Source organism: Lithobates pipiens, unplaced genomic scaffold (assembly GCF_037356315.1).
Source record: "Lithobates pipiens isolate NorthernLeopardFrog02 unplaced genomic scaffold, aLitPip1_a1.2 Scaffold_28, whole genome shotgun sequence".
Lineage (NCBI taxonomy): Eukaryota > Metazoa > Chordata > Amphibia > Anura > Ranidae > Lithobates > Lithobates pipiens.
The window spans coordinates 59,015,014-59,030,789 of record NW_027507789.1 but is presented as its reverse complement, the minus strand read 5'-3'; the positions used below and the strand labels follow the sequence as shown (position 1 = coordinate 59,030,789).

Here is a 15,776-nt window from a genome sequence, read left to right as displayed (position 1 = left end):
TTTCCTTCACCTGGACACTCTTAAAGGCACTTTTTTTTATAGCCCGTGCGCCCCCTATGGACGAGCCGCCACTGGTACAGAGGCCATTTTCATTGTTCTCACACCACTTCTCATTTAATTGAGTGGTAAATGAAATTGACCTCTAGCTTCAGATGTGGTTCAGTTGTTCTTACAGCATTTATGTTGGTACTTTCTTATTTTCATTGCAGGTTAATTGGACGCTTTTTAAGCTGAACTCTGATCTGATGCAAAAGCCCATAAAGTTCAGTAAAACCTGGTTGCAGGCGTTAATCTCCATTCATCCTGCAAAAAAATGGAGCAGAATTCCTAGAGAACATGGAAAACAATCATGTACACTAAGCTAAGCAATGCATGCAACAATTTTTACAAGAGATGCACCCTACTCAAGCATTGCTGTCAGTAATTTGGCAGTGCATTGGTGCCCTCAACTGCGATAAAGAGCAGAAAGCATCAGAAGTGTTTGTTATAGCTCCCAGAGACTATCCAACATCTTGGAAAATCCATGTGATTGATCCATGGTAATTCCTTTTTCACCTCACAAAAAAGAAAAAAATCCTTTTAAAGGATGTGCACTAGAGCTTAGTATCACGCTAGTACGGTTAAAATACCAAAGGGAATGCAACGGGGAAATCTCTTCACTCCCATGCTTCTTAACAAGAAGCCTGCTTACTAATAGGCAATAGTGTTTTATTTCCCTGGATCATTTGTTAGTGCAGCCATTTTACAAGTGTGTAAAAACAACATATATCATTCCTTTCTTTTTTGTTATGGTCAGAACTTAAATGTAAAAATAAATAAATATATACGATTTTTTTAGGCAGTTAAAATATTGCATGTGAATTTTATGTATTGTTATATGCAGCCAGCAGGTGGAGCTTTAGGGTCTTTTTCACATGTTTTACGGACCTTCCTCTCTGCCTGTTTTAAAACACCTGCTGAGGACATTGAGGGATAGAAGACAATATAGATAAATTAAAATCACTTTTGAAATGAACTGAACTTTTTAGGAAAGTTTTGTGATGGATGTATCTTTGTATGATAAGTATGTAAATACTTAAATATCAGTAGTTTGGCCACAGATTCACTTTAATTGCTTGCTGTTTGGGACAATCTTGACTTTTTTTATATACATGTTAAAAGCATTTTTTTTGCTAGAAACTTACAGTACTTAGAACCTCCAAACATTATACATTTTCTAAAAGCTGCGGCCTCAGAGAATAAAATGATGGCTGTTGCTAATTTTTATGTTGCACGATATTTGCGCAGGCCTTTATCAGCGCAAATTTTTATGAAAAAAATACAGATTCGTTTTTTTATTAGATTCATTTTAGTGCACACAAGCACAATGAATTGAATAAATAGATACCAAACATGTCAAAATTCAAAATAATAATGTGATTTTGCGACAAACTACGGTACCTAAAATTGTCCATAGGTGATGCTTCAAAAGCCATTTTTTTACAGTTTTCAAATTTTTTGTTTCATGTAACTTTATTGCTATCACAAAGGGTGATTACATACAATTTAGGGATATTATATTATACCATATTGTATTTGAGGAGATAAGCAAGCAAATCATTTTCATGAACATAATAACAAAAAAGTATATATCATGGTATAAACATACATATTCAATATTATATATGCATATTTAAAACTATGATATACACTTTTTTTTTACTATTATGTGGAATGTATTTTCTTTATGTACTGAATTAAACATTCTGAAGTTTGAAACTCCTGAAAAAACAGTTGGGTTGAAAAATGTGTAGAGCCATTTGATTACTTCTCTCCCTCCCTCCACCCGATTACCAAGGACCCCATCTATAATAGTGGATGCTATAGCCTGATCATAGGCTTTAAAAGCTGGTTATGCTATATGTATTATAGAGTTTGGGATTAGGGATAGATTGTGGTATAGGGGCAACTATACACAGGGCTGGTGCAAGGATTTTTGACACCCTAGGCGAAACCTAATTTTGCTCCTCGTTGGCTCCACCCATGACCCCACCCTCTTTGCCCTGCCCATGTGACAGGAGGCACTGCTATACAAGAAGCATCGGCTTCCTCTAATGTTGGCTCCAGTGCTGCACTGCACCTCTAATTACACTACCGGTCGGAGTTAGTTACATACTGCAGCCTGCAGAGCATGCAGATGCAGATAGAAACCAGCCGCTGGGCGCCCTAGGCAGCAGTGCACCCTAGGCAGCTGCCTAGTTTTCCTAGTGGTAGCACCGGCCCTGACTATACATCCTTAGCTTTTAGAATCACATTATAGGAAATATTGTTCTTGTTTTTAAAAAATAATTTTTTTTATCATTTATACAAAAAATATATAATTTTAAAAGTTAAGTTGGTCTATATAAGGTGCTGTTAAAACCAGAATATGTTGTGGAATTTTTATGTTTAGGTTTTGGTTCTTATGCAGAGCAGACACCGACAAAGCCCACTTTTCTCTATGGGTGGTCAGGTGTAAACAGACTTGTGTTTGTTTATATCCAACTGCCCTCTGATCCCATCTGTCCAGATGGAGGGGAAGCGGATCCCCTTCTGCTTGTTTTTGGTGGATTGGATCGGATTTAGGCGGTGTAAACTGACACATGTTCATATATACCTCCCGCTCCATAGAGGAGAATGGAGGGTCTGATCGAGTCTGACTGAAAAAACGATCAGACTGGTTGAAAAGGGCCTAAAGTGCAATGTGATAGATATCAAGAATAATTAATACATGTACATTCCAAAGTGCTAGTACAATATATATTATGCATAAAACATACATTCCATAGAAAAAGTTAAAAAAAGTGGTGCCATGATAAACGTGTACAGATCCACTGCAAGCTGTTTGCACTGACTTCAGTGTACCATTACCAAGACGGAGCACACACCATCTGCTTACCAAAAAATCTGACCTCTTAAACTTATGAGGTGACATGCGATTGTCATCTGCTGGATATTTGCAGCCACTTCTCTCAAAGAGCAACACTGAAGCTATAGTAGCTTTCTCCCAAGAACAGCCTTTCACCACTCCGCCGGTACCAACCACAGACAACCCAATGTATGCAAAGAATAAAGCACACAATAGTGCATTACCGGGACATACTGTGCTGCTTTATTAAAAGTAATGTACTGACTTCAAACTTTATAGTATGGTATGGACTGGGGAGGGAACCCACAATGCCTTTTTTCCTTATTTTTTTCAATGCCAGCTATTTTTTCCTTTACATTCAGCTGTCAGAGGGGAACCCCACTGACAGCTGATGACTCATCGGTTGTTAAGGATGCGGCAGCCACCTGCTCCTTAAAAACCATGTTTACTGGTTGTTAAAGACACTGCTCCTTAACAAACACCATTTGTTAAAGATGCCCGCTACTGCCGATGGTAAATTATTGCAGGCTTTCACTACTAAAATACCACTTCATAAAATAGCGCATGCAGTGTTTTAGTAGTGTTTTTTAGTAAATGACAAACATTTTTTGAAAACTGCTCTGTGGTATCTTGAATAGAGCCCATTGTTTATTGTCCCTTTAGGCTCCTATTGGATATAATTATAATAGGTGTGCATCAATCCAAATAAAGTCCAAAGAAACAGATTATGTGAAAAGACATTCAAATTTCTGTGATGTGATACACTTCAGCACAATTCATGAAACAAGAAAGAGTTCAAAAAATAAAATTCAAACAGTCAGTGAAACAATCAGCCATCCAACGATCCAGTGTTGGTATTTTGAAAAGCCAAACAAGTACTTTGTGCCCTCCACAACAGACAACAATGGCCTCTTACCAAATGAACTGGAAACCCATAACAGAGATCAAACACACATTATCATCAATGACCATCTAGGCGTCCATCCATGTAGAAATGACTCCGCCAGCCTCAGGCTCCAAGATTGGACAAGACAGCATCCATACTCACTTAAAATATATAAAAATTATTTGCCAGTTTTACACAATGTGCGGCCTTTGTTTTCCTCTATTAGTATGGATGTTGTCTGGTCCAATCTTGGAGCCTGAGGCTGGTGGATTCCTTTCACCATGAATGGATGTGTGGATGGTCATTGATGAAAATGCATATTTGATCTCTGATATGGGGATCCAGTTCATTTGGTAAGAGGCCATTGTTGGGTTAATGTGCACCTATTATATGTGTATGTATTTAGATCTAACATCCAGTATTATGATGTTTTATAGGTGCAGCTCTGTACACATATTGTTGCAGTAAGCACAAAACATTTTCTCTTTTGTTATTGATAAGCATTTACTGTGTGAAAGAATCAGGATGTCTATGCTCAAAAAGAAACACAAATATTTCATAAGACATATACCCAGCTGAGCATATACCGTCAGCGTGCACACAGGCTGTTTTGAATGGACCTATATACACGTGAACACTACCAGTTTTGCTGTGCTCAGATTTTTTTTCATTGGCATACTCGGCTGCTCACATAATGAAATCTTCAGGCTGGGAAGGAGGGGGGGATATTGCCACAGAAGCTTAAACTGTTCTGGGAGCTGTTGAGAATTGGAATCAAAGACAACTTTATAAACCCCTCCAGCAATCTCTCCCTCCCCAACTCATGAGGAACGACAGGGCCCCTGGGGACTGGGAGCGATGAGGAGACTGCAACAAATCCTGCAGCACAATCCAAGCCGAGAGTAATAATTATACACACAGCTACATGTTTAATGTATGAGTGCTGGCTGTGTCATTATGTCACCCCGCAGACAGCAAAAGGGTTCTGTGTCCCAAACAGCTCTGCTGTCCTTTGTCACTGTGTCATTTTGCATACTAGTAACAGAGTTTACTGGCCATAGCGAGCACTTATGGATTATTCAGATTAATGGGTCTTTAGACAGAGAAAGTGCATTGTAAAGCACTGTGTCTTTTTAATGTGCTCCCCTACGTGTCTTAGGTCTTTTCCGCACGCCGTACCCGGGTGGGAATGAAAAGTGTTAGCCATGTAGCATGGATAAATCCACCTTTTTTTAATACCTGCAATGTGTTATCCTCCAGTGACATTTTTATTCCACTTCTGTTCCCATTGACTGCACACATGCAATAGCCAGAGACACAAGTGTAACATTCACTAGAGCTTGACAAATTTGGCCCCCACATGCGACTAGAGTTCATTGATCCATAGTAAGTCAGCACCAGCTACATGTTTACTCAAACACACTGTTATGAGAAAATATGCAATGATAGTTAAGCATTCTGGTTTTATCCCTGTCCCTGTGATACCTGAACAAGCAGTAGGGGATGCATTTGTCACCAACTCCAATAAAATATATTGTCAGAAGTTCTAACCCTAAAAATGTGTTTTTGTTTCTTGTCTGTGTCTCTGTTGGAGACGTTTCTCATCACTTCCTGTTCTAACATTTAACCATAGTCATATTTGAAAACCTAATAAAAAAAAAAAAATTAGCTTAGCCTTTAACACTGAACATAACCTCAACCTGTCCCTAATGGAAAAGGGAAAAGTCCTGGAAGTAGCATATCTCTGCAAAGTCCCATAAGAAGATGTATGACAGCCTCAGCTCGGGCTCCAACCAGGCCATGCCCCCCCCCCAATGCATTTTACTTCGCCCACAGAGCTTAGTCATAGGGATCAACCTGTTCTTACCCCTGTGTGACAGATCCAACCAGGACAGGGGCTTTTGGAGAGGACTAGAGGCAAGCTCCTACCAACTGATTATGGCTCTTGGAGAGAGAAGACCATTATGTAATGTTTGACAACAACCTAATGGATGCTGAGAGTGAGGCTTGCATTACTTCTCTGAATAAGGACAATAAAGCTTCCCTTCTGGAGTGGATGGAAAGGTGTAATATTATTCCTGTACAGGTTAATGATCAAAGGAAATATGGTGGCCCTCCTACAGACTGGGATGGAGAGGCTCCTTCGTTTGGGACAGAAATATTTATCAGCAATATCCCCTAAGAAATCTTTGAAGATAAATAAATTCCACCTTTTTAGACTGCTGGAATATTGTCGGACTTTGTCGCTGGATAGTCTGAGGTGGTTCTGGGATTTGTTATGTGTTTATCGTTAAGTAGGTCTCTCCCAATGTGTGCATCCCCATTGTTAATTGAGTCACCTATTGTTTCTGTCTGTTGGCTAACTTGGCTTACTCTTTAGGTATCTATGATGGGATTAGCCTTATGTCAGCTCTGCCTCTTTATCTAAACCACTGTGTGATGTTTTGGATACATATTTGGCTTTATTGTTCATGTGGTGACTGACCTACTTTTGAAGTATATAAAAACCTATATCATTCCTTTGGTTCTTCACAACATGGTATTAGCTCTTGGTCTGCTCTCAGTCTGCTTGGAACGGTTTGAAGGGAAGAAGGCGCTGTTTGGCGAAAGGTAGCATATACGCAGGGTGCCAAAATGGTTCCGTCACACCCTGATTCAATAAAGACCAACTCCTTTTTTTTCTTTATTTTAATGAGACCCAAGATAAAAAGACCTGTCTGTCCCTGCAGTACCTTTCTTCAACACAAAATACCACCAGTCGTCCAGGTTGAATAACATTTAATATAAGTCAAACCAGGTTCCTTTGAGCTCAAGTCATTATGGAGATGACCCCTGGGGGCACATCATAATGTGTGGGCTCACACTACTACAGTTTGGCATTCACACATCATCATGTGCTGCCCAGGAATAAAAAGTTTGAGGAAGAAGAAGAAGGAACTGTGAGGTCAATGTATTAGAGAAAAGACTAAAGAAAAAAAAGGTATGCGTAATGGGAGTTAATAAAATGGCAGAGGGGAACCTCGGCCTACATAGAAGGTTGAGTTAGACTTTAAGGGATGTCCCTAGTGGGCTAGTAAAAGTCAGAATCTCCATTTATGCTAGTTATACAGTATAGACCCTACCCTATACTAGTTGTAGTCATCCTGCACCTGCTTAGTTTATCAAACCTCTTCCCCCAGAATCATTGTATAAGTGCTCCCACATCTGATCATAATAAAAAATGAAGTTTGATAGTGAAAGATCAGCAGCTTTTTGATGAGGTCATCCCCTTGCTTTCCATCCTGTAAGCATGTTCAGCATTGACAAGCACTTTTCAGTGCATATAGAGCCCTAATTTGCTCAGAGTTCTGATACTTCGTATCCAAATCTGGGTATTGAGATGATGAGAGTTTTAGGTACCACTGCTGTATGTTAAATACCTTCAATGCAAATCCCAGAAAATCCTTTTACTAGTCCCCATGACATCATCGCAGGGGCTACCATGCTCTTTTGGTCAGCAAATCCAAGGGAAGGGGGTGAAAGTGGGTGCCTTATATTTATCTTCCTCAATATTCTCCCTTATGGATGTGGATAGCTCCATGCTGGCAGTCATAACAGCAGGGAGAGTAGATGGACAGTGTTTACCAGCATCTAGGAGGAGGGGTTTCAACAGTGACAATGCCAAGGGTCCTTTTCTACCTACCAAACGAAAATACCTAGGGAGTCTTGTCTCCAATCAATGTAGTAATACTCACTAACTAAATAGCGGGGGTATAACCAAAACCATATTTAATCCAAAGGAAAAAAACAAAAAAAGAAATATGACACTAATACACCCTAAAGAGTTAAATTATCAACATTTATTAGCTATCAATAGCAGAAAAAAATGACAAGCATATAAAATCCCTTAATCCCCAATACTGGCTCCATATATAAAATCCCTATACAACCATCCCTATACTTAAGCCCCGTACACACTATCAGATTGTCTGCTGAGTTTTTCCTTCAGATTTACCAAAACCATGTAGTAGAAGGGCCTGCCTGATTGCATACACATTGAAACTCCTAAGGTTTGACCTCATATTATATGGTTTTGGTAAATCTGAAGGAAAAACTCAGCAGACAATCTGATAGTGTGTACGGGGCTTAAGATGGTACCCATTCCCCAATAAACCATATCTATACAGAATATTAGAAATGAGCCCCCCTCTAAAAAGAAGAGGGATACATGATACAGTGGATAATTACCACCCTCCCCTGATAAATAACACCCCTAGTCTAACACCTATATAGACCCCACAATCTACCTATAATGAAAGTAGAACCTGTACAATTTCCGAAGGCAGCAGCGTAATTCCAAACCATGGAAATCAATCTAAGCTATTGCCTTCCAAGATGGCCCAGGGAAACCAGTCATAACTGCACAGTCAGTCTAACTGTCGGTCATCCGTCAAAAAATATCTCCAGCTGGAAATTAAAGAGAAGATTCCTTCTACAAAAAAACAAACATAGTCATATCATACTATATGTGATGTTCTTTCTCTCTTTATAATCCTCTGTTGTTCCAAGATAGAAAAACGTTTCTTGTATATATAACCAAAAAATCGTTCAGAGTTGGATTCTTTTAAATCAATCAGACTGAGTGAAGTTGAAAAACAGGCACTGGGTGGTTGCACTAACTAATCACGATCTCTGCCATAATAAAGACAATAAATACTGCTATCATCCTGATAACCATGTGCCAAGGTTCCCACAACTTGTAGGTATATCCTCTAAGCAATATTCAAAAAGACAAATTTTTCTTGGTTACTTACTGGATATTGATCTCGCAGATTTTCCCAATCCCAAGTGGATTTAAATTGCCGTCTGTATCAAGTGGCATTAGCTCTCTGATCGACAGATTGCCAGTCCACATAAATTATGTAGATACTTTCCACAGGTCCACCACCAACTTAAGTGCCTGTATTAGATATTAAATTAATGTCTCTCCAGAGTCATCTGGTGATGTTCATTCCAAAAAGCTCATATATTGTACATTGTTCTCTCCCAAAGTCCTAATAGTTGATCTTGATAAGGGGGAGGTGAATTGAAGCTCACCGGGGTGTCAGTCCAACCTAAAAGCTTACATGTTTCATTCCTTGAGTGTCGGAACTTCGTCAGAGCTTCCTTTTCTACCTGCATGGCACACATTACTTAACAGGTGGACAATGCTGCAGTGATTTCACTAAAGGAATCAACATTTTCACTTTGTTGAAGGATGCCACAAGCACTAGAATGATCATCATTATTATATACTGGGGATCTGTATTCAGTGCCTCGTCTTTATCTCTGATTAGATGAATCACTATCTCTCTCATATAATGAGAGAAGCCCTTAGATAGTAGTAAAAACCTAAATGGAAGAGAGCCAGCACTTAACCAATCAACCTAATTTTAATGGGGCCATTTTGGAAGAGCAATGTATAAATATGCAGAGTAAACCATAACACACCAATGTTTTGGGGCCATGGCAGAACCCTTTCGCAGAGTGACAGACAGCTGTCTGTCATGACAAAGTGGCCCTACATGGTTCTGAAGTGTTGGTATGTTGTGGTTTACTCTGCATATTTGTACATTGCTCTTCCAAAATGACCTCATTAAAATCTTGAGGTTGATTGGTTGAATGCTGGCTCTCTTCTTATTAGGTTTTTACTACTATCTGGGGCTCAGCAAAAGAGATTTAAATCTGCCATACGTGGCTCACGTTTTTTCTGATTTAGGCAATTAGATGCAGTCACTGTTCAGCTTTTCAGCCATAGGTTCTGGCTATCTGAACATGATAACCCATATGCATTTCATCCAAAGAGGGTTGTTGTTGACAGTCACCACTAGCTACGCACTCCAGATAAAGGAAATGAAAGTAAAACGCAGTAAAAACGTGACACTCCTTGCTCTACCTGGAACCTCCAAAGCTAGGAAAAAAATTATTGGCTTGAAGTTAACTTTAACCTAGTGCCTTACCCCAATCCCTGTGGAAATCTATGAACAGTGCTATCCATACACATACAGTATGGTACAATTTTAGGGGACATTTTGCTGTTGCCATATTACCAAGAACTGGTACTGAAATACCTTCTTGGAAATATCTATGCTGACCACAGCTGATCCAAAATCTCCAAGCTAGACTTTCATTGCCTTTGGCATGCGTCCACCAAGATAAGGGCACATACAGTGCCTTGCAAAAGTATTTACCCCCTTGGTATTTTTTCGTGTTTTGTTGCCTCACAACCTAGAATTAACATGGATTGTTTGAGGATTTGCATCATTTAATTTACAGAACATGCCCACGATTTTGAAGATTTTTTTTTATTGTGAAGCAAACAACAAATAGGACAAAATAACAGAAAAATGTGCATAACTATTCACCCCCCTAAATGTAATACTTTGTAGAGCCACCTTTTGCAGCTATCACAGCTCCAAGTTGCTTTGGATAAGTCTCTATGAGCTTGCCACATCATACCACTAGGATTTTTGCCCATTCTTCCTTGCAAAACTGCTCCAGCTCCTTCAAGTTGGATGGTTTGCTCTTGTGAACAGCAATCTTTAAGCCTGACCACAGATTTTCTATTAAATTGAGGTCTGGGCTTTGACTATTCCAACACATTTACATGCTTCCCCTTAAACCACTCAAGTGTTTCCTTAGCAATGTGTTTGCGGTGCTGGAAGGTGAACATCTGTCCTAGCCTCAAATCACACACAGAGTGGTACAGGTTTTGCTCAGGAATATCCCTGTATTCAGCCCCATCAATCTTTCCCTCAACTCTGGTCAGTTTTCTGACCACTGCTAAAAAACAACCCCACAACATGATGCTGCCACCACCATGTTTCACTGTGGGGATGGTGTTCTTTGGGTGATATGATGTGTTGGGTTTGCACCAGACATAGCGTTTTCTTTGATGGCTAAAGTAAAATTTTAGTCTCATCAGACTACAGCACCTTCCTCCATACATTTTGGGAGTCTCCCACATGCCTTTTCGCAAACTCAAAACATGACATTTTGTTTTTTGCTGAAAGCAATGGCTTTCTTCTGGCCACTTTGCCATAAAGCCCAAATCTATGAAGCGTATGGCTTATTGTCGTCCTATGTACTCCAGTCTCTGCTGTGGAACTCTGCAGCTCCTCTGGGGTTACTTTAGGTCTCTGTGCTGCCTCACTAATTAAAGCCCTCCTTGCCCAGTCCTTGAGTTTTGGTGTGCAGCCATCTCTTGGCAGGTTTACTGTTGTGCCATGTTCTTTCCATTTGATTATGATAGATTTGATGGTGCTCCTATGGATCATCAAAGATTTGGATATGTTTTTATAACCTAACCCTAACTTGTACTTCTCAACAACATTGTCCCTTGTTTGGAGAGTTCCTTGCTCTTCATGGCAGTGTTTGGTTAGTGGTGCCTCTTGCCTAGGTGTTGCAGCATCTGGGCCCTTTCAAAAAGGTGTGTATATGTAATGACAGATCATGTGACACTTAGATTGCACACAGGTGGACATCATTTCACTAATTATGTGACTTCTGAAGGTAATTGGTTGCACCAGAGCTTTTTATAGGCTTCATAACGAAGGGGTGAAGACATATGCACATGCCAATTATCAGTTTTTTATTTCTGAAAAATAGTTTTATGTATATATTTTTCTAATTTTACTTTATCAACTTAGACTATTGTGTTTGGATCCATCACATATAATTCAGATTAAAAAACATTGAACTAATAAAGGCTGTAATGTAACAAAATAGGTAAAAAGCCAAGGAGGGTGAATACTTTAGCACGGCACTGTACACAATTGCTCCAGAGATTTTATTGAGGCAGGATTGACACTGAAAAGGAGACTTTTTGTGGTGCTTTAGTTAGCTCACTGAGCAGAATATTGTCACTCTGTGTGTAGAGGATGTAGCTGTGCAGCTGGTTAATAAATCTCTCTGGTCCAAACAAGCACTCACACAGCAGATGTTCCCTTAAGGCTTTAGAATTTGAAATAGGTACTGTCATCATTTTCTTTCAGGCAAACATTGCTGCTAGCTAATATTGAGTTGCTGTCATTGCAAATGATCATATTTATATGGTAGGAATATGAAGACACTTCTCTACCCTAAGCATATAATTTCCTGGTCTTCCAGGTCAGAAATGATTATATGAACACCCCCATCTTTCCTTACCTCTCCCCATTCACTTCCTCTGTCAGCACTCCTACACCCTTTCAGCATCTATTCCACCTTAAAGCCTATTTCCGGGGAAAAACAACAAGCCTTCCTTGCAGGTGGGTATGACCCCAAACTGCAAGGGTTAAATGCAAATTTTAAGCAGTTTTACTTGCCTGATACACTTCTCCCCCAGAAGCCGGCGCTCTTCCCTTCTGCCCTACATTCCGGCTTGTGGACTGTGCCTTAGCATCCCCACATCCCTTGAAGGGCTGCATTGTACTTTATGACATCAAAAGACATGGTACCATTGAAGCATAGGGGAGAAATATGCCACAGAACACAAGGCAAGAGTGTTTACCAGATCTTTCTCTACTGCAGTTTCAAAAAATGAATGTTCAGAAGCTGCAAATACTGTAATATTAGGGCACTTACCTGTCTAGGCATCCAGCAGCGTCCTCATCCATGCCGATCGATCAAACAGCTATCCTGAATAAGGGAAACTGGCAGTGAAGCCTTGCGGCTAACTATTGCGTATGTGCAATGTGCTTTGTGAATAGGTTGCAGTCACACATCACAGTTCCCAGAAGGGGAAGGAGGGGGGGCCTATCAAAACCGGGTACCCTCTCCCCCCTTCCCCTAATGTGGCAGCGGAGGGGGGGCAGACAAGCGGAACCTCCCATTTAGGGTGGAGCTCCACTTTAAATGCGAGGCAAGAGTACCGTGTGTCGGCTGACCATAACTAACAATGTTTCAATGTTAACATTCTTTCTTTTTCATAGAGGTCTTCTAAAGAGACACAATTGTTTTATGTTGACCTATCCACCATGTGATTCTCACAGATGTTTTATGTTATCTTCTTATCTATGCATCCAAATGGATTTCCAATGTCATTCTAATTGTGGGGTACACACGACCAGACTTTCTGGCAGACTAGGTCCGAAGGGATTATCCAATCGTGTGTGGGCTAGTCCGACCGTTTTTCGGAAAAAAATCAGACAGACCTAGAAATAGAACATGTTTCAAATCTATCCAATGGACTCAATGCCGATGGACTAAAATCAGGGAAACCGTTCATCTGTGTGCTGGTCTGACGGACCAAATACAACGCAAGGGAAGCTATTGGCTACTGGCTATTGAATTTCCTTATTTAGTCCCATCTTGCGTCATCACGTTCAAAATGAATGGACTTTCGAACGGACTTAGTCCGTTCATGTGTGGCCAAGTCCGTTCATTTGTAAAGTCCATCGGAACTCCGCCAAAAGTCAGTCGGGAAGACCATCGGACCTAATCTGCCGGAAAGTCTGCTCGTGTGTACGCGGCATATGAGTTCACTCTGGGCACACCTTTAAACAATTGCAATAATTTGGCATACATCTCAGCTGAAAACAGTTCTTCTCACAGATCACTTTATCTTTCTTAATCCAACTTATAAAAAAGACCTCAAATGAGGACTTATTGAACGCTACATTACAGGGTACATCTAGGAATGGTAATTCTGTACTCTTAAAAAGAAGGTTCTTTTTAACCCCTTCCCCACCCTTTAAATGAGTCTTAACAGGAGGCGGAGATGGTGTCCCAATCATGTGATTGCTACGATTGGCTCTCATAGTGGTCAAATAGTTGGGAGCCGTCCACAGTCTCAAGATCACAGGGGACCAAGAGCTATTAGCGTGCCGGGAGCACACAGTGAGCACACTCTTGGCCCAGAACCTTGGACCCCTATTGACTCATATGTGTGATGACTGGGCATTACGGTCCACCCACCCTGCCATTGCATTATGGAAGCAAGAAGTGATTAAGATTCACAATACCCATTATAATCTCCATTAAAGCAATTATTGAACATATTCACATAACAATAGATGTGAGACTGGAAGGTAGATACCACACTCTTGGTTTTAGCATTGTATCTTTCAGTTACAAAGTGATCCACCTGAGTGAGCACCACATTTAATCTTTGAATTTAAAGCATACATTTAGTGAAATATTTATTTTTATCATTGCACTTGCCCCATTTATATTTAAAAAAATGTTGGTGCTCTTTTTTTACAGTTCTAGGCTTGGGAGAGTCAAGAGGAGTTCTGAGGAGGATGAATGACATCTTGGAGACCCTGGTGAGGAGGATGGACATCTTAGCACGACTAGAAAATGCTAGTGAGTCTCGAAGGGCAGAAGACAGCGGGCACTTCACTTTGGACAGGTCTGTAATCCCATCACTGTTCATCATGTATTAAATTCTTACAAACATCAGTTCATCATATTTCTAGTTTTTATTTAGTTACTCATGCTATAATGGAAATAGAAAAGGTGAAAAATCTGAAATTTTCGAGAGAACAACTAGAAGATATACACAGAATCTGACATCACGTCAGTGACAATGTGCAGTGATTGTGTCCTAGTCCTGACAGTTTTGTGCCATACTATGGAATGCAGAATTTTATGGCATAGCAGCAAAGCATGTTGGGGCTTGTCTAGACTCATTTACTTTATAGACAAAAAATGATTGTAACTTTTGCACTCTAAAGGCAGACAGTTCTAAAAATAAGATATTTAAACACAAGATTTTGAAGTAAGCTGTCTACCATCATATGCTTGATGTTCTATATCGACAGCAAAAAAAAAAATGCATGCCCTATTACATCATTTATACCAACTTCATCTCGTCTGATAAAGAGCGAATGTGGTACAAAAATGTGGTTTACCATAAATCATAGACAAGTAAACTCATTAAAACAAGTGCTTCTCATCTGTAAAAGCAGAATGGAACTGTTGTGCAATCAGCATATTTTGTGTTGGATGTATATGTTCAGCTAATGAAAGCAGATACAGTGTTTCCAGATTCTTAGAGCAATCAGAAGAATATGGTACAAACTCCATGCAACTGCCCTAATCTGACTCTGAAAAGAAAAATGTTTATATTGAAGGAAGGTTTAGGTAATCCTAGAGACTGCAAATGGAAGATCCAAACTGATTGTGGGAGCAAAACTGGAGAAATAGAAATTTAAAAATTTAGTAAGGCCTTGTTTACGTGGGCAGCCAAGGGGTGGTAAAAACAGATGGTTGAGCCAGTGGCTCCTTTAAGAGCTGAAACTGTGATAGTCTCATTTTCATTTTGTAGCTGTAACTTAAAGTGATTCCAAAGCTCCAATTTTTTTCTTAAATAATAAACATGTCATACTTACCCGCTGTGTGCAATGATTTTGCACTGAGCAGCCCCAAACTTCAACTTCTGGGGTCTCCCCTGCCATCCTGGCCCCTCCTCCATTTTTGAGTGCCCCCATAGCAAATTGCTTGCTATGGGGGCACTTGTGTGGGCTCGTTTCCAAGGCAGGCTGTGTGTGTCTATAGATACCCTGCGCACAGGATTTGGTTGACAGCATCAGGAGCCAATGGCTCCCACTACTGCCTTCATGTCCAGTGAGGATTAAGAGAGAGCAGCACTGCTGCTCCTGGGCAAATTGCTGGATCTAGAACGGGCTCAGGGGGCCTTTACAACCACTTTAACAGAAAAAAAATATATAAAAAAATATATGTATATATATGTAGAAATAAAAAACATGTCCACATTAAATACATTTTTAGAAGGCAAATGTAAAAAACACCATTATGTTGCCTTCTTCATCAGCTTTAAAGCATTAAGTCGTGAAATTTTGATAAAATCTCTGGACTTTTATTGAAATTTCTGCAAAATAGCTTGCAGATTTTCTCCTGAATAAAAAATACAATTGTACATAATGGCATATTAGAATTTGTCAATATTCAATGTAAAACTATATCAGTCAGGTATATTAATGGGGTTGATGTCTAATATTGTGCCTTCCCTGGTTCATCCACCACCCCCACCCTTCCTCA

At 39.9% G+C, this 15,776-nt stretch overlaps 1 protein-coding gene across 4 annotated transcripts in view; it reads left to right on the top strand.

Moving 5' to 3' along the window:
* MGAT5B (alpha-1,6-mannosylglycoprotein 6-beta-N-acetylglucosaminyltransferase B) overlaps positions 1-15,776 on the top strand; it is a 301,610-nt gene that overhangs the window by 167,170 nt on the left and 118,664 nt on the right. For all 4 annotated transcript variants that reach the window (XM_077459277.1, XM_077459275.1, XM_077459276.1 and 1 more), the window contains exon 4: positions 13,977-14,124. In XM_077459277.1, the coding sequence (XP_077315403.1) occupies positions 13,977-14,124 (148 nt within the window). The remainder of the gene's footprint in view (positions 1-13,976; positions 14,125-15,776) is intronic.